The sequence below is a fragment of the Ictalurus furcatus genome, chromosome 4 (genome assembly GCF_023375685.1).
Source record: "Ictalurus furcatus strain D&B chromosome 4, Billie_1.0, whole genome shotgun sequence".
Classification (NCBI taxonomy): domain Eukaryota; kingdom Metazoa; phylum Chordata; class Actinopteri; order Siluriformes; family Ictaluridae; genus Ictalurus; species Ictalurus furcatus.
In genome coordinates, this window is record NC_071258.1 from 32,776,146 (window position 1) to 32,798,697 (window position 22,552).

General features: G+C 37.3%; 6 protein-coding genes across 6 annotated transcripts; all 6 read left to right on the forward strand.

Annotated features, from left to right (window-relative positions):
- Positions 1–3,052: 3,052 nt before the first annotated feature.
- On the forward strand, positions 3,053–4,477 carry LOC128606269 (extracellular calcium-sensing receptor-like). The gene is made up of 2 exons (XM_053622308.1): positions 3,053–3,196; positions 3,391–4,477. The coding sequence occupies exons 1-2, from the start codon at positions 3,053–3,055 to the stop codon at positions 4,189–4,191; spliced, it is 945 nt and encodes a 314-aa protein (XP_053478283.1). The 3' UTR covers positions 4,192–4,477.
- A 325-nt stretch (positions 4,478–4,802) lies between these two features.
- On the forward strand, positions 4,803–5,904 carry LOC128606271 (extracellular calcium-sensing receptor-like). The gene is made up of 2 exons (XM_053622309.1): positions 4,803–4,809; positions 4,955–5,904. Exons 1-2 carry the CDS (start codon positions 4,803–4,805, stop codon positions 5,902–5,904), a joined length of 957 nt encoding a protein of 318 aa, XP_053478284.1.
- Positions 5,905–9,071: 3,167 nt separating this feature from the next.
- On the forward strand, positions 9,072–10,793 carry LOC128606272 (vomeronasal type-2 receptor 1-like). Its single transcript, XM_053622310.1, has 2 exons — positions 9,072–9,816; positions 9,933–10,793. The coding sequence occupies exons 1-2, from the start codon at positions 9,472–9,474 to the stop codon at positions 10,791–10,793; spliced, it is 1,206 nt and encodes a 401-aa protein (XP_053478285.1). The 5' UTR covers positions 9,072–9,471.
- A 111-nt stretch (positions 10,794–10,904) lies between these two features.
- LOC128606273 (extracellular calcium-sensing receptor-like) lies at positions 10,905–12,442 on the forward strand (the record flags this gene model as incomplete). Its single annotated transcript, XM_053622311.1, has 3 exons — positions 10,905–11,129; positions 11,265–11,388; positions 11,535–12,442. Coding segments are annotated over 3 exons (1,257 nt in total), but the record flags the coding sequence as incomplete, so codon positions are not given.
- Positions 12,443–18,659: 6,217 nt separating this feature from the next.
- On the forward strand, positions 18,660–20,069 carry LOC128606274 (vomeronasal type-2 receptor 1-like). Its single transcript, XM_053622313.1, has 3 exons — positions 18,660–18,685; positions 18,799–18,997; positions 19,211–20,069. Exons 1-3 carry the CDS (start codon positions 18,660–18,662, stop codon positions 20,009–20,011), a joined length of 1,026 nt encoding a protein of 341 aa, XP_053478288.1. The 3' UTR covers positions 20,012–20,069.
- A 633-nt stretch (positions 20,070–20,702) lies between these two features.
- Positions 20,703–22,492, forward strand: LOC128607049 (extracellular calcium-sensing receptor-like). The gene has a single exon (XM_053623668.1). It carries the CDS (start codon positions 20,819–20,821, stop codon positions 21,740–21,742), a length of 924 nt encoding a protein of 307 aa, XP_053479643.1. The 5' UTR covers positions 20,703–20,818; the 3' UTR covers positions 21,743–22,492.
- The last annotated feature ends 60 nt before the right edge of the window (positions 22,493–22,552 follow it).

Below are 22,552 nucleotides of genomic sequence, written 5' to 3' on the forward strand. Positions count from 1 at the left end.
ATACATATCCTGTAAGGGTAACCCTTTGGATAAAGCATTCAAGATTCCTAGTGGAATGAGCCCTTATGCCCAGAGGCGTAGTGAGACCGCGCGCCTCATAAGTGATAGAGATTGCTTCTACTATCCAATTAGAGATGTGCTGCTTCGCCGCAGCATGACCTGTACTGTCTCCGCCAAAGCAGACCAGCATCTGGTCCGACTTACACCACTGGCCAGAGCAGTGGACGTAAGTACAGAGAGCCCTTACTGGACACAACAGGTGCAATTTCTCTGTGCAATTTCTGGTGTGAGGAATGGAGGAGGTCGGAAAGCCTGCAGCACTACTGGCTGGGCAGCAGACATAGGCACTTTAGGAATATAATCAGGCCTAGGATATAATAAGGCCTTGGCTAATCCAGTGGCAAAGTCAAGGCAGGAAGGGGCAACAGAGAGAGCTTATAGATCTCCTACTCACTTGAGAGATGTCAGGACCAGCAGAAGAGCTACCCTTAGAGTCAGAAGCTTCTCTGAGGCTGACTCTAAGGGCTCAAATGGGATGCCTGACAGACCTTCCAGGACCACAGACAGGTCTCAAGAAGGTATGCGTCAACATCTTGAACCTGTATGTCTGAAGAGTACGGTTGAGTACGGCTGTGATTGTGGTTTCCTGGTTCCCGGGCTCTCCACAGGGGGAGGTGGGCCACCACACTCATCTTCTGTGTCTTCCTCACACTAGTGCTGGCCTGGGCTCCACTCGTGGATGCTCGGGTGAACTCGACATGTTGGGGAAGGAACTGGCTGAATGCCGTTGTTTGCTTTTTCACCTCATGAAATGAATCAGCGATGGTGTTAACCGCACTGGCCAGAAGCTTCAACAGGGGCGTCCAGCAGCAAGAGCTTATCCTTCTCCCCCATCCCTGAGAAGTTGAGCCATAGGTGCCTCTCCGCCGCAACCAAGCTACCCACTGAACGGCCGATATGACGGGCCTCAAGAGCCCTCAAAGGCCACTGCAGCATACTCCACCACCAGATACTTTACACAGAAAGTGTGTCCGTCCACCTCCATAATAAAATGGGAGCAAGGCATAACACACTTCCTGAACTCTCCCTGACTCATACTTTTCTTTTTTTTCAAAGGGATTGTTGAGTGAATACTCTACATGCTTTTTTCAATTTCTTCAAACTGAACCTGAAACTGGACACTTCCACAGGTCTGTTGAGGGTGACAGTACGAGATGTTTTGTTGTTATGCTATTTATAATAATTACTAATTATGATATTACATAAGTTTATAATATATAGGACGGATAGTATATAAGTGTATAGTTAGTAATATTGTAATATTACTTCAGAATAACATTATGAAAATGAAAAAGCAATCGAAACAATGTTCTTTAAAAAAAAAAATTCAATAAATTAATTTAAATGATTAAAAACATTTTTAAAACATTAGTACTGTGTTTGTTACCCAGAGTACAGTGCGTCAGCAATTTTCAGTCCAATTATGCATGAAAACCTTTTAGGTGTGCAAGAATAAAGCTGAAATAAAAACATTCAAGAGAGGGGAACTTTTTGTTTAAACACGGCCGTTTATTGCTCTCCTCAAACCCACCCTCAATTGACAAAAAAAATATTTTTACCTCACAGACTGTCATAAAACACTCTTCTGTCAAACTCGACAGAAAGAAAATAAAACTCATCAAAACCATCTTGGCTTCTCTTTCTGTACTGTACCAACAGTCATAGACTCTTTTTGGTTAAAATAAACCCTTAGCTACTTCACTCATGCGAAAGCGGGAGAGCAGCAGGGTGAAACAGCCAGCAGACATGTAATTCTGTTCATTCACTGGCTACAGATGATGTAGTGGTACACTATAGTGTAAAATCAGAAAAAAAAATAATGAAAAATTCGAAATAATTCATGAAAAACATAAAAAAACGACAACCATAAAATAAACCGTACCAAACCAGCCAGTGAACAGGAGTTGTGTGACTATTTGATGTGAATCCTGTATTATTGCCTGGTATATTGTGGCCATGTTACAGCCAAGTTACAGCAAGACCAAAATATACTGTAAAATATTCACGCTCAATCAAAATTACCCAGAATGCAATGCAAACTAAGGTATTTTACTGTATTGTTGAAATGTGGTATTGTACTGTAAGATTTTACAGTACTGTGCAGCTAAATCTACAGCCAACAGTGTAAGTTTTTTTTTTTTTTTCTCTGGGGAGATGTTATGGATAAAAATATTAACATTTAATTAAAAATGTCTGCAAATACGCTACAAAACAGGCAGAAAGATTATATGTAATAAAACATACACACTACTAGGCTGCCACTGCATCCATTAGGTAAACAAAGGCTAAACAAAAGATTGAGGCCTACATATTTCACATTAGTGCTGCTTATATTTGCAAGTCACACCTCCTTTTTTCCCCACCAGTGTATTATTACCACAGAGAATTATTTCACATTCTAATTGTATAAATACTACTAAATCATTTCTAATCATCTAAATGAGACAGCAGGGCAGGCATATATTAACCATTCCCACTGTTCTATAGCTAGACAAATAGATGGAGCCCATTTTTACTCTTTTACATATGGTAATGGTCATCATCAGTTTTTCTAAAGGTAATGGGACTGTTTGTGTACTGCAAGGAGAGCCTACATATCCACTGCTATGGAAGGATGGTGATATCATTATTGGAGGAGTTTTTCCCTTCCATAGTAATTGGGAGATCACAGACTTGTCTTATTTGGCCATGCCACAAAAAATGAAGTGTATTAGGTAAGAAGTTTAACATATCTGTCACTGATTAATGCTATTTAACAGCATTACATCATTCACAATTAGACAGCAATGACAAATTTTGTTGTAAATAATGTGACTATATTTTTCTCTGATTGTTATAAATTAGTCTTGATTTCAGAGCCTTTCAGTATTCACAGTCATTGATCTTTGCAATAGAAGAGATTAACAACAGTACCACTTTACTGCCTGGAATCTCACTGGGGTTCAAGATATTTGATACCTGCAGTTCATCAACAGTGGGAGCGCAGGTTGCAATGACACTTGTTAATGGAAATGAGAACTCAGTCTTAGATGAGATCTGTATGAAGCCAGCCCAGGTACAGGCCATAATCGGCGAGACATACTCTTCTGTATCCATGGCTATTGCACAGAGTATTGGACCTTTCAGCATTCCCTTAGTAAGAATTTACACAAATTTTTGCAGTTCTTAAAAGATATGCATTGTTGAAAAAGGAAAATATGGAGTTGGAATTGTATCCTGTAATTTACTTTAATTTTCTTGTGGCATGTTATAATTGGCATTTATGAGCATGTACAAAAAATCATGATTAAACACAATGCCTGAGATTTTTTTTTGTAAATATAATTGTAGATCAGTCATTATTCCACCTGTGAGTGTCTCAGTGACAAGAGGAAATATCCATCATTTCTGCGCACTATTCCTAGTGATTATTACCAGAGCAGAGCACTTGCAGAGATGGTCAAGCACTTTGGCTGGACCTGGGTGGGAGCAATGAGAAGAGATGATGACTACGGTAACAGTGGGATGGCTGCATTTACTGAAGCTGCAGAGCAGTTGGGCATCTGCTTAGAATATTCTCTTCCGTTTTTTAGAACCTACTCGCAAGAAAGAGTGCAAAGAATTGTCGAGCAAATCAAAAGCTCTACTTCTCGAGTAATCATTGGCTTCCTTGACAACTGGGACTTGGAGAGTTTACTGCCAGTATTTTTTGAGAACAACATCACTGGATTTCAGTGGGTTGGAACTGAAGCCTGGATCTTTGATTCAGAACTGGCAACAATGGATGAACACCATATACTGCAGGGAGCTATAGGGCTAGCTATCCCCAAATCAAAGGTGACAGGTCTACAAGACTTCATTTTAGATATACATCCACTGAAATCTGTAGGCAGTGCCATTTTTACTGAATTCTGGGAGGCTTTGTTTAACTGTAAATATGCAGTCCAAAATGATTCAGAGGACACACCAGCTTGCACTGGTAACGAAAAGCTGTCTGAGGTGGAAAACACATTTACTGATATGACCCTGATGCCAATATTCAACAACGTGTATAAAGGAGTATATGCGATTGCTCATACCTTACATGAACTTCTTGGCTGCAAGCAAACATGTCCTACAAATAAACAGCCTGACCCATTCACAGTGAGTTAATATTACTGATAAGACACTATTTTAACACTTCGGATAATCCAAATAACTATTCAAAATGCTTTAATATTGAATGTATTGTGCCTTACTGTATACTCCCTTATCACATTTTAATGTGCATTATTTCCATTTTTGTTTTATTTCTACAGTTTCTACAACACCTTAAGAGGGTGCAATTCAAAACCAAAGAGGGTGAAGATGTTTTTTTTGACAACAACGGTGACCCTGCAGCAAAGTATGAGATAATAAACTGGCATTTGAATAAAGAGAATCAGCATGAGTTTGTAGCTGTTGGACATTATGACTCATCACTAACTGGTCATGATCATTTATTTGTAAATATGACCTCTATTATGTGGGCACAAAATACAAATCAGGTCAGTATTAGTGAGAAATGATACACATTCTCCATAAAATCTTTCAGAATATTTAAAAGGTACTGAATGTTTGCAATTAAATAATCAGGTTAGGTTGTTATATATGTTTCTTGAGTATAGGTGCCAATATCTGTGTGCAGTGAGAGCTGTCCTCCTGGCACAAGGAAGGCTGTACTGAAAGGAAAGCCCATCTGCTGTTTTGAATGCCTACCATGCGCTGAAGGAGAGATCAGTAATATGACAGGTACTAAAACTTATTCCTCTATCACTTCATATTCAATAAACTATATGATTAATTAGCTGACCAAGGGTTTATTCTTTTATTAAAGTATATGTGGTTTTTGTAACACCAACAGTTTTATTCATCTCATCTTGATTATTATGTGCAGTATCTAACATCTTTTCTGCTGTATATTTCCTCTCTTATTTTGTGACAGATTCCATTGAATGTCAAGAATGCTATCAAGATTACTGGTCAAATCCTCGGAGAGATGAATGTGTGAAGAAGGAAATTGAATATTTGTCATATGAGGAAACTATGGGAATTTTGCTAACAGCTGTTTCTATTACTGGTGTATTTATGACAATGGTAATAGCAATCATATTCTTTAGACATAAAAATACCCCAATTGTCAAAGCCAACAACTCTGAGCTGAGCTTCCTGCTGCTCTTTTCTCTGACTCTGTGTTTCCTCTGTTCACTTACTTTCATTGGTCAGCCCTCTGAGTGGTCCTGTATGCTGCGGCACACAGCGTTTGGGATCACCTTCGTCATCTGCATCTCCTGTGTACTGGGAAAAACTATAGTGGTGTTAATGGCTTTCAGGGCTACACTTCCAGGCAGTAATGTCATGAAATGGTTTGGGCCTCCGCAGCAGAGACTCAGTGTACTTTTTTTCACTCTCATACAGGTCCTTATATGTGTGCTTTGGTTGACAATATCCCCTCCTTTCCCGTTTAGAAACCTAAAGAACTACAAGGAAAAAATAATCCTAGAATGTCATTTGGGCTCAAACGTGGGTTTCTGGGCTGTGCTGGGTTATATAGGTTTTTTGGCTCTGTTATGTTTTCTTTTGGCTTTTCTGGCTCGGAAGTTGCCTGATAACTTTAACGAAGCCAAATTTATCACATTTAGTATGCTGATCTTCTGTGCAGTCTGGCTCACATTTATTCCGGCTTACGTCAGCTCTCCTGGAAAATTCACTGTAGCTGTAGAGATATTTGCCATTTTAGCATCAAGCTTTGGCTTATTATTCTGCATATTTCTTCCAAAGTGTTACATAATAATACTAAAACCTGAGAAGAATACTAAAAAGCAACTCATGGGCAAAGTTATGTGAACTAGTGGCCTTTTATATTTCAGTATGCCCTTTTTTTTATACTTTTTAAAGCATGTGACCCATTCGAAATTAACCTCAGCTGTATAACATTTACGACCAAGCTCAGCATATTTTTTTCTTTTGTGAGACAAATTATGTAAAATGATTTTTAATTACGTGTACTCTGACAATTTTAAGTGTTAATACAAAGTGTAAATACAAATATGCTAAGGCAATAATGTTATAACTGAGATTCAGCTGACGAATGTTTACTTAATTTTACAAATCTAATGACAAGAAACATTATTATAGCATAGAAGGTTCCAACTTTGCCTAGAGAGGGCCCTAAACAAAAATGAACAAGAAACTTGTTTAAAGGAAAACAACATTTCCTTTGTTATCACCCCTGTGTGTTACAAACACCGTTTACATCACTGGCTGCTGGATGCCCTGAATCAACAGACAAAATGAGTCAGCCCATTAATTCTGGGGAGCTGATCACAACTTGATAATGACCACATGCAATATGGCTGCATTGTCTCTCACATCACATCTCACCAGAGGTGGGTAGTAACACGCTACATTTACTTCATTACATTTACTTTAGTAACGTGTTGAAGGAAAAAAACAAAAAAAAAAACTTTTAAGAGTAGGTTTAACTGACCATACTTATACTCTTACTGAAGTAAATTTTTAATCACAGAAATGTACTTTTACTTTGCTACGTTTGCTGACGTTCCTCCGTTCCTGATAAATGTTAATAAATATATGTGATTGTAATAATTTGTTTATATCAAATATAATGAGCTCGCCAGTCTCGCAATGCGTTGCAGTGGTCTGAATGCAGATGCAACAACCGCTCACTTATTTAGTGGCTCAGTCCTGGAGAGGGTAAGAAGCGAGCGTGTAGAGGGAAGCAGGACATGCGCATGCACACACACACACACACACATACACACAAACATACTAAAACACACTCATTCTACACTCTCTATTCATACTTTCTCTTCGGTTCTGTTTCATAGTCTGTTCTTTTGTTCTCTCTTGTCTTGTTTAAATGCAGATGCTGACAAGTTTGTGTTGTTAACATGTTAAGACAGTCAAGCATTTGGAAAATGTTTGTTGTTTCGTGTGTGTGAGACAGGTTCTGTGTTGGATTTGCTGCTTCAGCTTGAACCCAGGTTTTATATAATATAAACTGAACAGACAGACTTTCAAGGAGAGGTGTGACTTACAGTTCTCCATGTAGTCTGAGATTCAGGATTTTCCCTTCATTTTAATCAGATCCAAAGTAACTAGTAACTTGCTACTTGATTAGTCATCTCATTGCATACTTTATTACTATTACTCATTACTATTACTATTATTACTATTATTAACATCATTACTTTTACTGTTATTTAAATAATTATTTTTATAAGTAGTTTTGCTTGTACTTGATTAAAACATTCAGCTTCTCTACCTACCTCTGCATCTCACACTGTAGGCCTACATGTTTAAATGTGAGGCAAGGAAGCACTGAAACTCAGTTAAAAGCTAAAAGCTCATTAACGTGTTATACCCAGCATCACTTTAATATGCTCTTTTTTTAACCCAAAACATCTTCATATACACTAAGCTTATTTTGTCAAGCTAATAAATTTTATTTGATTGTATGCAGTGGTAACACATGGTTATAATTATCTGACAGTTCAATGTGTATATGTGCGCAATATATTTAACGTATATACATATACGTATATAACGTATATGTGCACAATATATTTATTTAGTTTATCATAGTGAGAAAGCACCTAAATGAAGCCCTGGGCTCCAAAGAATGACATCAGATAGATCAGCACAAAGATGTGCTTTTACAGTGTGGGCATGAACAAGCCAACCTCCAACCTTTCGCAAATTACCCTTTATTTGTTTTCAACCATATTGAACAGGAAATGAACAAAATACGAGACGATACTGTTTAAAACCACCTTTTTAATCATTTTCATGGATTTTACTGGAGTTACTCTTTATTGCTGTCAGATTTAAATATAATTATCTGGTTTTCAAATTGTTCACTTTGCTTTTTTTTTTTTTTTTTTTTTAAGCGAAGTTTCAGGCAGCTGAGATGGCTACAGTTGCAAGTAAAAGTTTTATTACAAAATATAGGCAAACAGTTCCAAATCATGAGGCAAAGATCGAGTGTGATTGAGTCCAGGTGTGAATGGCCAGTAATCAGGAGAATGTAAAAGTGAAAATGGTTATGTCTCGATCAGCTCTCTTGATCCCTAGGTCATGAATCTGTGTCTACATGAGTTTGGGCACTGGTAAGGACCCTGGCTCACTACACATTGGGACACTTATAACTCAATTTCCGGTCACGAGATTATGTACTCTCATTGGAAAACGTCATCAAAAATGAAAAACTTAAAAATATTTAAATTTTATATGTCATATAAGCTTGTTAGCTTAATCACATGCATTTCTTTCATGGTACTTCAAGCAGGATCATGCACTAGCTAGTGTATTTTTTAAGTTATTAAACACTTAAAAGTCATTAGACTCAAACAAACTGTACACAGTAAAATCCCTAGTGTTGAATTAACACCCAGAGTGTTTATATGAGTCCAATGGATTCATATAGACTATTTTGTCTATATGCTACATCTGCCATGATTGTCTTGAGAATGATGAAACTTTTCCATGTGACACTCAAAGGAAAGTTATTCTCTGATCGATTGGTCAGTAGTAAACAACCAACCAGTGGACATTGCCTTAATTTAGGTATTTTAAATAAGAATCCTTGAATAATGTTCTGTCCATTACAATGGACACAGTGTCTGAAGGGGTTAAAGTAACAAGCTAAACAAAGTCTTGAATCCTCCTTTAGGAATAACGGTGCTCATATATGCAAGTCACACCCCCTTTGCCTGTGGCCATCTAACATTATTGAGAATCTGCCTTACCAATTTGTATATAAATCCAGCAAATCCTTTTTGCTTACTGCACATCTAACTGAAATAAAACATATCGAGTATGCTCTTAAGAATTCTATTGCTAGATAGATAAATGGAGCCAGTCTATACCCTGTTGCATGTGGTAATGGCCATTCTTAATTTTTCAAGAACTAATGCAACTACTTGTAACATACAAGGATGGCCAGCGTATCCACAGCTGTGGAATGATGGTGACATCATAGTTGGAGGTATTTTCCCCTTACATAGTAATTGGGAGATCAGAGATTCATCCTATTCAGTCATTCCACAGCCACTGAAGTGCATAAGGTAAGCATTTACATTTACATTTATTCATTTAGCAGACACCTTTATCCAAAGCGACTTACAAATGAGAAAATACAAGCAAAGCAATATCAAGCAGAGAACAATACAAGTAGTTCTACCATACAAGATCCATTAATTGAGTTCCAGAAGAAGCAAAGTGTGCAGAGAAGAGGTGTAAGTGCCAGAGTGTTTTTAATTATTTATTTATTTATTTTTTTAAAAAAAAAAAACAGCATGAGGAACGTAATATTTAATAAATTGGTCAAACATGTATTACACTAGAGTTTCATGACTCCAAAATAACAACTCAGTGATTGAACTCTTTAAGATGATTTATATTAAACAACTATCATTATATTTTTTTCTTGTTTTTTTGACCAGTCTTGATTTCACAGCCTTGCAGTCTTCACTGACCCTGATTTTTGCAATAGAGGAGATCAACAACAGTTCATCATTACTGCCTGGAATCACATTGGGCTATAAGATATTTGACACATGTAGTTCTGCAACAATGGGGGTTAAAATGGCTATGGCACTTGTAAATGGATATGAGAACTCAATCTCAGATCAGCCTTGTACAAAGCCTGCACAGGTGCAAGCTATAATAGGCGAGGCATATTCAACAGTGTCTATGGCTGTCGCAAAGAGTATAGGACCTTTCAGCATTCCTCTAGTAAGAAATTATTTATTAACAATCAATTTTATTAGAACAACATTTAAATAATAAAAATAAAGGACAAAAATGTAACTTTTTATATTACTAACATTTAATTTTATGTACCATTTCAGATCAGTTATTTTTCCACCTGTGAGTGTCTCTCTGACAAGAGGAAATACCCCTCATTTCTGCGCACTATCCCTAGTGACTACATCCAGAGCAGAGCCTTGGCAGAAATGGTCAATTATTTTGGCTGGACCTGGGTGGGAGCAATAAGAAGAGATGATGACTATGGTAACAGTGGGATGGCTGCATTTACTGAAGTTGCAGAGCAGTTGGGCATATGCTTAGAATATTCCCTTCGATTTTCTAAAACATACTCACAAGAAAGAGTGCTGAAAATTGTTGAGCAGATCAAAAATGCCACGTCTCGAGTGATTGTGGGATTTCTTGGCACTCGTGAGCTGGAGGTCTTGCTCCATGTTTTTTTTGAGCACAACATTACTGGATTCCAGTGGGTAGGAACTGAGGGTTGGATCTCTGATTCAGAATTGGCCACACTAGATAAGAACAACATACTACAAGGAGCCATCGGACTAGCCATTCCCAAAACGAAGGTTACAGGTCTACAAAACTTCTTTCGAGATATAAGACCACTGAAATCTGCAGGTAGCATCATTTTTAAAGAATTCTGGGAGACTCTCTTTAAGTGTAAATATACAGTGCAGAATAATTCAGAGAACATATCAGTGTGCACAGGAGAAGAGAAATTGTCTGAGGTGGAAAACATCTTCAGTGACATTTCCCTGATGCCTATTTTCAGTAATGTTTATAAAGGAGTGTATGCTATTGCCCATACCCTACACAACTTTCTTGGGTGCAAACAAACATGTCCTACAAAGACTCAGCCCGATCCTCTCACAGTGAGTCAGCAGTGTTTCAAATTCCTATTTTTTGCACTTAGGCCTCAGAGCTTTGATATATACTTGTAACAGTAAGCAGGCAGAATCGTGTACTGTTATGAATAAAAAGCATGAGTTAAGCAACCTAATGTTAATTACAATATAGACTGTGCTGTGTCTTAACAGTTTCTACAACACCTTAAAAGGGTGCATTTTAAAAGCAAAGAAGGTGAAGAAGTTTATTTTGATGAAAATGGTGACCCTCCTGCAAAATATGAAATAATAAACTGGCAAGTAAATGCAGAATATCAACATGAATTTGTGACTGTTGGACTTTATGACTCCTCTATCTCCTTGAGTGAGCATCTAATGATAAATATGACATGTATTGTGTGGGCACAGAATGACACTCAGGTGAGTAAAAAGGTAGACACTGTAAATTTGGTACAGTCAAATCAGTCCTCTAATGAAGTGAGTAGTTACAATGTGTATTTGAAAGTTAGAAGTTAAACATATCATGATATGCATTTTGAGATTATTAAATGTTGTTCTTTATCATAGGTGCCAAAATCTGTCTGCAGTGAGAGTTGTCCTCCTGGCACAAGGAAGGCTGTACAGAAAGGAAAGCCTATCTGTTGCTTTGACTGCCTACCATGTGCTGAAGGAGAGATCAGTAACATGACAGGTACAAAGACCCCAAAAGGGAAACAAATATGAAGTAGATTTATATTGCTGCTGTCACTAGATATTTGAATTCCTTATTACAAGAACTGCTGCAGAAGTAACAATAATATTTTGCTTTCTGCTGTTGTTCATTTCCTTTCTATACAGATTCCATTACCTGTGAACAATGTCAGCAAGATTACTGGTCAAATCCTCAGAGAGATGAATGTGTAAGGAAAGAAATTGAATATCTTTCTTATGAGGAAACTATGGGGATTTTGCTAACAGCTGCTTCAATTATTGGTTCATTGATGACAATGTTAATAACAATAGTATTATTTAAATATAGAAATACCCCAATAGTGAAAGCCAACAACTCTGAACTGAGCTTCCTGCTTCTCTTCTCGCTAGCTCTGTGTTTTCTTTGTTCACTTACATTCATTGGTCAGCCTTCTGATTGGTCCTGTATGCTACGTCACACAGCGTTTGGGATCACATTTGTCCTCTGCATCTCTTGTGTCCTGGGAAAAACTGTAGTGGTGTTAATGGCCTTCAGGGCTACACTTCCAGGTAGTAATGTCATGAAATGGTTTGGGCCGCCACAGCAGAGACTCAGTGTTCTTGTATTCACTCTCATACAGGTGCTTATTTGTTTACTTTGGTTGACAATATCCCCTCCTTTCCCCTTCAAGAATCTAAAGCGCTCCAAGGAAAAGATCATTCTAGAATGCCATTTGGGGTCAGCTATAGGTTTTTGGGCTGTGTTGGGTTATATAGGACTTTTAGCATTGTTATGTTTTATTTTGGCTTTTCTGGCTCGGAAGTTGCCTGATAATTTTAATGAAGCTAAATTCATCACATTCAGTATGCTCATATTCTGTGCAGTTTGGATCACCTTTATTCCAGCTTATGTCAGCTCTCCTGGAAAATTCACTGTAGCTGTGGAAATATTTGCCATTTTAGCATCAAGCTTTGGTTTGCTATTTTGCATTTTTTTCCCAAAGTGTTACATAATTATATTAAAACCAGAAAAAAATAATAAGAAACAACTGATGGGTAAAATCCCAGATAGTTGAGTAAGTACTATAGGTATTCACTTAGAGTATAAAAAGTTACTTACTTATAAAAAGTCTACACATGCCTGTTAAAATGGTAGGTTTTTATGAAGTAAAAGAATGAAACATGTCACAAGCTAAATCTTGTCAGATCTTCCCCCACCTTTATTGTGAAATTACAAAGAATACAAGTAAAGTGAAACACGGGGGATCCATCAAATTCTAAGGGCATCTCCTGTGCACAGCCTGCTTCAGGTCACCCCACAGATTTTTGGTTGTATTCAGATCTGGGCTCTGGCAAGTTCATTCAAAAACTTTTTATCTTCTTTTGGTTAAGCTATTCCTTTGCTGTTTGTCGTTATATGCTTAGGGTCATTGTCATGCTGGAAGGTGAAATTTCTTTTCATCTTTTATTATTGGTATTTGTAGCTATTCCTGATTCCCCCCACCTTACTGTATAAAATGAGTCTATATTGATCACATATACATATGCACAGTGAAATTATTTTCTTTGCATACCCCAGCATGTTAGGAAGCTGGGGTCAGAGCACAGGGTCAGCCATGATACAGCACCCCTGGAGCAGAGAGGGTTAAGGGCCTTGCTCAAGGACCAAACAGTGGCAGCTTGGCAGTGCTGGGGCTTGAATCCCTGACCTTCCGATCAGTAAACCAGAGCCTTAACCACCAAACCACCACTGCCCATAAAAGCCCCAGTTCTGGCTGAGGAAATGCAGCCTTAAAGCATTCACTTATGGTATGGTGGCTAGACAGAAGCCCTTTCTCACTAAAAACATCCAAACTCAACTAAGTCACCCAAGACCACCCAAATTCCACAATTCCAAAAGGTATAATAATTAACTATTGTAATTAGTCTCATCAGACCATAACACCTTTTCTCAACTTGTTGATGATGGTCTTCACAATGTTCCTTGGAAATTATTTTATACTTATCTCCTGATTGATACCTTTTGACAAGTGAGACCCCATACATGCTGTGTAAGATCTTTGCGGCCCATGGCTTCAGCAGTCAGATGAAACCAAGAAGATATCAAGAAAATGTATTGGTGTGAAGACTATTTATATCCATTGTACATTTGTGGCATATATATGGCCCTGAAATCCAACCTGGAAGCAACACCTCAATCTAGACACTTAAAAAAAAAAAAAATGTTATATTTACTGTAAAAAGCTGTGTCAATTGGTTCCACACAACTACAATTAAATTATGTACTAGAGAAATTCAAGAAAACACGACAAATGGTATTTAAATAGATGCAAACCATTTGTACTTGTTAACATATTGTGTCGTATATATGTCCCTTTTACTTGATAATGTTATGTTGAACTAAAGGAAACAGAGTAATAGCAACACAAAGTTATGTATTTCCATTATCTGATGTAGTTAAGTAACTGTAATTCAGCTGATTTTAATTTGATCTACAAAACTGCCACCAGTACCAATAAATATAAACTGAGAATATTTTCAAAAGTTACATTTATTATAGTGAATATTTATTTGCTAATTGTTATGTCACATACACCACTTTTTAAATTTACCAATAAACATAAAATAAATTCACTTCAAAATTAAAAACAGTTTCTCATTGTTTTAAAAAAAACAAAACATCCTGCTGAACAGTAAGTTAAGAAAAAAAATACATGTTTTTTCAATTTCTTTCTTCCAAAAAGACAAAAAGTTGAAATAGTTAAAATAAGAGTGTGTGTAAAGGAGACAAGCAGTATGCCCCAAATGCTCTATTTTTCATTTAAACTTTTCGAGCTTTCAGAAACTTCAGAAGTAGTATACAGTTTTCAATTGTCCATACTGAAAATAAAAAGTCACAGTTCAAAACATTTTCAAACAATTTCAAAACACAGTCCTTTTAACAACAACAACAACAAAATCCTTCTTGCAATTGTCTTGGATGCCCAAATCATTCAATCAGTTTTTTTTTTTTTTTCTTCCAGTATCTGGATTTTGTGTGAATGCTTGTGTGCATCAAGTATTATCACAACCTTCTGAAACAACTCAAGCATGTACTTGAGGTCAGGTGGATCGTTCAGGTTCAGGAGCTCCATGCACCTGGAGATGCTGGGTCAGTAGCTTTGACAATGTAGATTCCATTACCTGTGTGAGCCATTTCTTTCTCAGTATTCTCCACATCCTAAAACAAGGCACAAAATAAGGAAAACAACTTTCACTTGAATTGTCCATTGCAATTTTTCAACAACCCTCAAATACAATATACTCTTTTAGAGATTTGAGAGCCCAGCTGTATTTGCATTGACATTTGGGTTTCAGATCAAAAGACGAATATGAGCTTTTATTTCTGGGTATTTTTATGTAGATGTGTTACACGACACATAGCACAATTTGTATCAGACCACCCAATTTTTAGTTGAGCAAAAGTATTGGAACATGTGACTGACAGGTGTTACTTGTTAAATTGATTGCTTAAACACTAAATAGCTACAACTGGTGAATATATACAATGTTTGATATATACAAAAATACATCAATGTGACTATATATACATGTAGTCAGCAAACCGATATCAAAGGGCAGATCACTCTCAGAGTCAGGACAGGTAGAGTTCAAAAACCAGAAACATCACAAGATAAATATAGAGCAGACTATCAAGCACAACCACAAAGGCAAAATTAGTGAGCATCGGCAAAATGAAGCTGACAGCACTGGCTTCTGTCGTTGTTAAATATTGTCGCCCATAGATGACATCATCTTTGGTTCAGAAGCAGCACACAAAGCTGAGGGAGCAGCATCCAAGGCAGGGCAGGAAGGCCTGGACTGGATTCTGGAACGGCCCAACCTGCACAGATTTAACACATCAAAACACACAAAACATACCCGCAGAATATTGCGATTTGTACCAATATAGACACAAAAAGAGTTGGAGAGAAACTCATTAGGTTTAAAGAGCTGACCATCTTTAAAAGATCTATAATGTTTTTGACAAGCTGCATGATAATTAATAACTCAAGGATTTTAAGATGGGCACAACTTGGAAAGACTGATTTGTATATATTCAACTGAATCAATGACCTCAAAATTGTCTCTGTAATACTGCATGAACTTGAAAGCAGTGGATAAAGGATCATCTTTTGATGTAGCTTTCAGCAGAGGGTTGCATGAAGATAATCCTAATTGTATCACCTTGAATCCGTATTCAATTTCGATTCTCTCGCATATTTGTTTTTTTGTTGTTGTTTTTTTTGTATGAGAGTGTTTCATAGTGTTTTTGTATTTTTTGTTTCAAAGCTTCTTGCAAGTTAGTTGCCGTTCAGTTGTTCATCTCAGCGTCAGTGTGCACAAAGGGACAGACTGTACTGTTTTTATGAATGTGTGCATTTCACTACAGACATTACATTGACTGAATAAACATTTGTTTGGTAATGCTGACAATACAGTTTCTCTGTTGAAACAACTCCGTTTAATTATTTTAAATTTTTAGGTTAGAACATGCTGACAACCCTCTTTCTAAGTCAATGTATTGGAGTTGGTCCAAATGTCCCCTTAGTGTGAAGAGTCACTGCAAATCAATACAAACTTGTTCTGACTGATCACCTTTATCCTATGATGAAACATTTCTACCCTGATGGCACTGGTGTCTTCTGGGATGTCAACACTCCCATCCACAAGGCACAAGAGGTCACTGTTGCTTTGTTGTTGAGTTTGATTGTTTCTTTTTCTCATTAGAAAACTTGGTTATTTGGTTAAAAGATCGGTACAGTGCATCGGGAAAGTACTCACAGCGCGTTACTTTTTCCACATTTTGTTATGTTACAGCCTTATTCCAAAATGGATTAAATTCATTATTTTCCTCAAAATTCTACAAACAATACCCCATAATGACAATGTGAAAGAAATTTGTTTTATTTTTATTAAAAATAAAAAACAAACAAAGCACATTTACATAAGTGTTCACAGCCTTTGCCATGACACTCAAAATTGAGCTCAGGTGCATCCTGTTTCCACTGATCATCCTTGAGATGTTTCTACAACTTGATTGGAGTCCACCTGTGGTAAATTCAGTTGATTGGACATGATTTGGAAAGGCACACACCTGTCTATATAAGGTCCCACAGTTAACCATGCATGTCAGAGCACAAACCAAGCCATGAAGTCCAAGGAACTGTCTGTAGACCTCTGAGACAGGACTGTATCAAGGCACAGATCTGGGGAAGGGAACAAAAACATTTCTGCAGCATTGAAGGTCCCAATGAGCACAGTGGCCTCCATCATCCGTAAACGGAAGAAGTTTGGAACCAGCAGGACTCTTCCTAGAGCTGGCCGCCCGGCCAAACTGAGCGATCGGGGGAGAAGGGCCTTAGTCAGAGAGGTGACCAAAAACCCAATGGTCACTCTGACAGAGCTCCAGCATGTCTCTGTGGAGAGAGGAGAACCTTCCAGAGGAACAACCATCTCTGCAGCACTCCACCAATCAGGCCTGTATGGTAGAGTGGCCAGACGGAAGCCACTCCTCAGTAAAAGGCACGTGACAGCCCGCCTGGAGTTTGCCAAAAGGCATCTGAAGGACTCAGACCAAAGATTGAACAAAGATTGAACTCTTTGTCCTGAATGGCAAGCGTCATGTCTGGAGGAAACCAGGCACCACTCATCACCTGGCCAATACCATCCCTACAGTGAAGAATGGTGGTGACAGCATAATGCTGTGGGGATGTTTTTCAGTGGCAGGAACTGGGAGACTAGTCAGGATCGAGGGAAAGATGAATGCAGCAATGTACAGAGACATCCTTGATGAAAACTTGCTCCAGAGCGCTCTGGACCTCAGACTGGGGCGAAGGTTCTTCTTCCAACAGGACAACGACCCTAAGCACACAGCCAAGATAACAAAGGAGTGGCTACAGGACAACTCTGTGAATGTCCTTGAGTGACCCAGCCAGAGCCCAGACTTGAACCCGATTGAACATCTCTGGAGAGATCTGAAAATGGCTGTGCACCGACACTCCCATCCAACCTGATGGAGCTTGAGAGGTCTTGCAAAGAAGAATGGGAGAAACTGCCCAAAAATAGGTGTGCCAAGCTTGTAGCATCATACTCAAAAAGACTTGAGGCTGTAATTGGTGCCAAAGGTGCTTCAATAAAGTATTGAGCAAAAGCTGTAAATACTTATGTACATGTGCTTTTTTTGTTTTTTATTTTTAATAAATTTGCAAAGATTTCAAACAAATTTCTTTCACATTGTCATTATGGGGTATTGTTTGTAGAATTTTGAGCAAAATAATGGATTTAATCCATTTTGTTATAAGGCTGTAATATAACAAAATGTGGAAAAAGTGAAGCATTGTGAATACTTTCTGGATGCACTGTATGTCCACCATATGAGGAGTCATTTGGCTTTCTGTATATTTTGTCTTTATATCTTTTATTCTATATTTAGTAGTTGTGTTAGTAGTTGCATATATTTTTTCTATATTAGTAGTTATCATTTGAAATATCAGATATAAATGATTTATGTGGTAGTCTCACCAATACTACAAACAAAAAAGAAAGAAACGATAAAGAATGCACAATGTGATTTTTTAAAAACATGTTGTAACTGTGTGAAATAAACTGAATAGTTAATAATAAATCTTACAAATTGCAAATGTATCTTGATGTTCTCTTAAAATTGTACAAAATTATCTAATGTCTGGCCACTGGTTATTGTAAAGCTCAATACAAACAGGCAAATTAAATATATGCCAAAAATACTCTTTTTGGATGCGGTGGCCTGATACCAGAGCTTTACCAGCATACCATTTTTTCCACAGAAATCTTTCATTAAAAATAAATTAAAGGGTTAATAAATTAATTTGGTCTCTTTCTGTTTGTGAAACAAAAACCCATGGGTAAAACAGGAGGTTCCATTGTTACACCTCCACGTACTGCGGCCCACTAGTGTAAAATTACGTTAGAGGACTTGTATTTCCAACTGTATAAATACCAGAATGTTTTTCCAGTTCAGCTTGCTGAATCTTTGTTCCTAGTACATTCACTCTTAATCTCTACCTGAACATTTTTAGATGCATGGAGCCTGTCTTTACATTCCTACATGTGGTAATAGCCATGATTAATTTTTCTACAGCTAATGAAATGGCATGTAGCCTGCAAGGAGAGCCTGTATACCCACAGTTATGGAAAACTGGTGATATTATTGTTGGAGGGATTTTCCCATTTCATAGTAGTTGGGAAATCAGAGACTTATCCTATGTGTCGATGCCACCGCCACTAAAATGCATGAGGTAAGCAGCATTAGTGCATTACATCTGTGGTATTATTAACACAAAGATCAGCAGTGTTCAAAGTTTTGTCCTATCTTGTCTCTGTCTTTTAATTTATTTAGTCTTGATTTCAGAGCCTTCCAGTATTCACAGGCATTGATATTTGCAGTAGAAGAGATCAACAACAGCTCTTCATTACTGCCTGGAGTTTCACTGGGTTACAAGATCTATGACACATGTAGTTCAATGGCAAGGGGGGTAAAAGTGGCACTGGAACTCATTAATGGAAATGAGAAATCAGACCCAAATGAGATCTGTACAAAGCCAGCCCAGGTACAAGCCATAATAGGAGACACAGCCTCCTCACCGTGCATGGCCATTGCAAAAAGTATTGGCCCTTTTAGCGTCCCTATTGTAAGTATTTATGTAATTAGCAGTGTTATGTTTTTTATGTTTTTTTTTTTTTTTTTGCTTTTCATGCTTCATCTATGTGGCAAAAGCTCTGAATGTTCATAATACCTAATCTTCCAGTGTCAATCCGTCTAGATCAGTCACTATGCCACTTGCGAGTGTCTCAGTGACAAAAGGAAATATCCCTCATTTCTGCGCACTATTCCAAGTGATTATCATCAGAGCAGAGCACTGGCAGAAATGGTCAAACACTTTGGTTGGACCTGGGTGGGAGCATTAAGAACTGATGATGATTATGGGAACAGTGGCATGGCCACATTCTCTAAAATCGCAGAACAACTGGGTGTCTGCTTAGAATATTCCCTTCCATTTTTTAGAACCTACTCACAAGAAAAAGTGCTGAGAATTGTTGAGCAAATCAAAAGTTCCACTTCTCGAGTGATTGTTGCTTTTCTTGCTCATTGGGACTTGGAGATCTTACTCCATGTGTTTTTTGAGCACAACATCACTGGATATCAGTGGGTGGGAACTGAGGGCTGGATCTCTGATTCTGCTGTAGCCACACTGGATAAGCATAATATTCTGCAAGGAGCCATAGGGCTGGCTATTCCCAAAACAAAGGTGATGGGTCTGAAGGACTTCATTCTAGATATAAATCCACTGAAATCTGCAGGAAGTGAAATTTTTACTAAATTCTGGGAGGCTATGTTTAAGTGTAAATACCATACTCAGAATGATTCAGTAGATACAAAAATTTGCACAGGCAATGAGAAACTTTCTGACATAGAAAACACATTCACAGACATGTCACTGCTGCCTATTTTCAATAATGTATATAAGGGGGTATATGCTGTTGCCCATACCCTACATGGCCTTCTTGACTGCAGGCAAACATGTCCTACAAAGAAGCAACCCGATCCTCTTACAGTGAGTTAAAACTCTCTTTTAATCATTAGGTCAAACCATTTTTTCCAAACACATATCAGTGAAAAATACACAAATCCATAATAACATCTTACTGTGGCCCATTTCTGTAAATGTAATTTTTTTTACATTTTTATTCAATTCATCAGTTCCTAGAGCACCTAAAAAGAGTGCGTTTTGTAACAGCTGAAGGAGAAGAAGTTTATTTTGATTTAAATGGTGACCCTGCTGCAAAATATGAAGTAATAAACTGGAAAACAAGTAAGGAACACCAACATGAATTTGTCACTGTTGGACTCTATGACTCATCCTTTCCTGTTCATGATCGATTAAATGTAAACATGACCTCAATTACATGGGCACGAGGTACCAATAAGGTGTGTACAAGCAATAAAAAGTGTATGGGACTGAATAATCAAATTAGCATTTCTCTTTGTAGTTACTTGATGTATTTGAAAAACATTATTTGTAAAAACCATCAATTAAAGTAATAAAAATTATTTTGTAAATAATCACATGTTTTTCTGGATAATAGATACCAATATCTGTGTGCAGTGAGAGCTGTCCTCCTGGCACAAGGAAGGCTGTACAGAAAGGGAAGCCTATATGCTGTTTTGACTGCATACCATGTGCTGAAGGAGAGATCAGTAACATGACAGGTAAAAATGGGAACAGGGAAAATATGAAATACTAATGTCAAAGCAATATACATATATAATAATGTATTTAATTTTTTTATTATTCATTTATTTATTTATTTATTTTCTTCTTGGTGATAGTAGTAGAATTTATTTTAATTGTCTATAATATTTTTTTTTTATGTGCTCTAACTCTGTTACAGATTCTATTGCATGTGATCAATGTGAACAAGAGTATTGGTCAAATCCACCCAGGAATGAATGTGTAAAGAAGGAAATTGAATATCTGTCTTATGATGAAATTATGGGAATTTTACTGACAACTATTTCTGCTATTGGTACATTTATAACTGTAATAATAGCAATCATATTCTTTAGATATAAAAATACCCCAATAGTCAAGGCCAACAACTCTGAGCTGAGCTTCTTGCTGCTCTTCTCATTGGCTCTGTGTTTCCTTTGTTCACTTACTTTCATTGGTCAACCTTCTGACTGGTCCTGTATGTTGCGCCACACAGCGTTTGGGATTACATTTGTCCTCTGCATCTCCTGTGTTCTGGGGAAAACATTAGTGGTGTTAATGGCCTTCAGGGCAACACTTCCAGGCAGTAATATCATGAAATGGTTTGGGCCTTTACAGCAAAGACTAAGTGTTCTTGCTTTCACTCTCATACAGGTACTTATTTGTGTGCTTTGGTTGACAATATCCCCTCCTTTTCCGTTCAAAAATCTAAAACACTATAAGGAAAAGATCATTCTCGAATGTGATTTGGGCTCAACCATAGGTTTCTGGGCCATTTTGGGTTATATTGGACTTTTGGCTCTTTTATGTTTTATTTTAGCATTTTTAGCTCGGAAGTTGCCTGATAATTTTAATGAAGCCAAATTCATCACATTCAGCATGCTCATATTCTGTGCAGTATGGATCACTTTTATTCCAGCTTATGTCAGTTCTCCTGGGAAATTCACTGTAGCTGTGGAGATATTTGCCATTTTGGCCTCAAGTTTTGCTTTACTATTTTGCATATTTCTTCCAAAATGTTATATAATGTTACTAAAACCAGAGAAGAATTCTAAAAAGCATATGATGGGGAGGAATGCTTAAAAATCTTACTCTAAATATTTGTTTTTTTTTTTCTTTTGGAAAGACCTTTTATATTAACAGTTTTAATTGCACATTGTACACAATTTACCACGCTCAATTAATATGGTTGTGCTTGAAAGTTTGTGAACCAATTAGATTTTTTTATATTTCCCACAAGTCCTCAAAGTAACAATGCGAGTCCAGTTAAATGAATGAGACAAAATATTATACTTGGTCATTTATTCATTGAGGAAAATGGTCCATGGTATTACATATCTGTGAGTGGCAAAAGTATGTGAACCTTTGCTTTCGGTATCTGATGTGCCCCCCTTGTGCAACAATAACTGCTAAATCTTTCCAGTAACTTTTGATCAGTCCTGCACATCAGCTTGGAGGAATTTTAGCCCTCATGAATTGCTTGCTTCAGGTCCTTCCACAACATTTCTATTGGATTAATGTCAGGACTTGCTCATTCCAAAACATTAAGTTTATTCTTCTTTAACCATTCTTCGGTAGAATGACTTGGGTGCTTAGGGTCGTTGTTTTGCTGCATACTCACTTTCTCTTGAGATTCAGTTGATGAACGGATGTTCTAACATTTTCTTTTAGAATTTGCTAGTATAATTCAGAATTATTTTTTTCATCAACAGTGGCAAGCCGTTCTGGACCAAATGCAATAAAACAGTCCCAAACCATGATACTACCACCACCATGTTGGAATGTAGTGTTTTCCTTTCTCCATACATAGTACTTCTCATTTAAACCAAAAATTCTATTTTGGCATCTATCCACAAAACATTTTTCCATTAGCCTTCTGGCTTGTCCACTTGA

Excerpts from the sequence above, each read along its gene's own strand:
- LOC128606269 (XM_053622308.1), top strand. The coding sequence starts at position 3,053 with ATGACACTTGTTAATGGAAATGAGAACTCAGTCTTAGATGAGATCTGT. Across the intron at positions 3,197-3,390 it reads GACCTTTCAGCATTCCCTTA|ATCAGTCATTATTCCACCTG; the intron begins GTAAGAATTTAC and ends ATATAATTGTAG.
- LOC128606272 (XM_053622310.1), top strand. The coding sequence starts at position 9,472 with ATGATTTATATTAAACAACTATCATTATATTTTTTTCTTGTTTTTTTG. Across the intron at positions 9,817-9,932 it reads GACCTTTCAGCATTCCTCTA|ATCAGTTATTTTTCCACCTG; the intron begins GTAAGAAATTAT and ends GTACCATTTCAG.
- LOC128606274 (XM_053622313.1), top strand. The coding sequence starts at position 18,660 with ATGCCACCGCCACTAAAATGCATGAG. Across the intron at positions 18,686-18,798 it reads CCGCCACTAAAATGCATGAG|AGCCTTCCAGTATTCACAGG; the intron begins GTAAGCAGCATT and ends TCTTGATTTCAG. Across the intron at positions 18,998-19,210 it reads TCTGTACAAAGCCAGCCCAG|ATCAGTCACTATGCCACTTG; the intron begins GTACAAGCCATA and ends CAATCCGTCTAG.
- LOC128607049 (XM_053623668.1), top strand. The coding sequence starts at position 20,819 with ATGTGCTCTAACTCTGTTACAGATTCTATTGCATGTGATCAATGTGAA.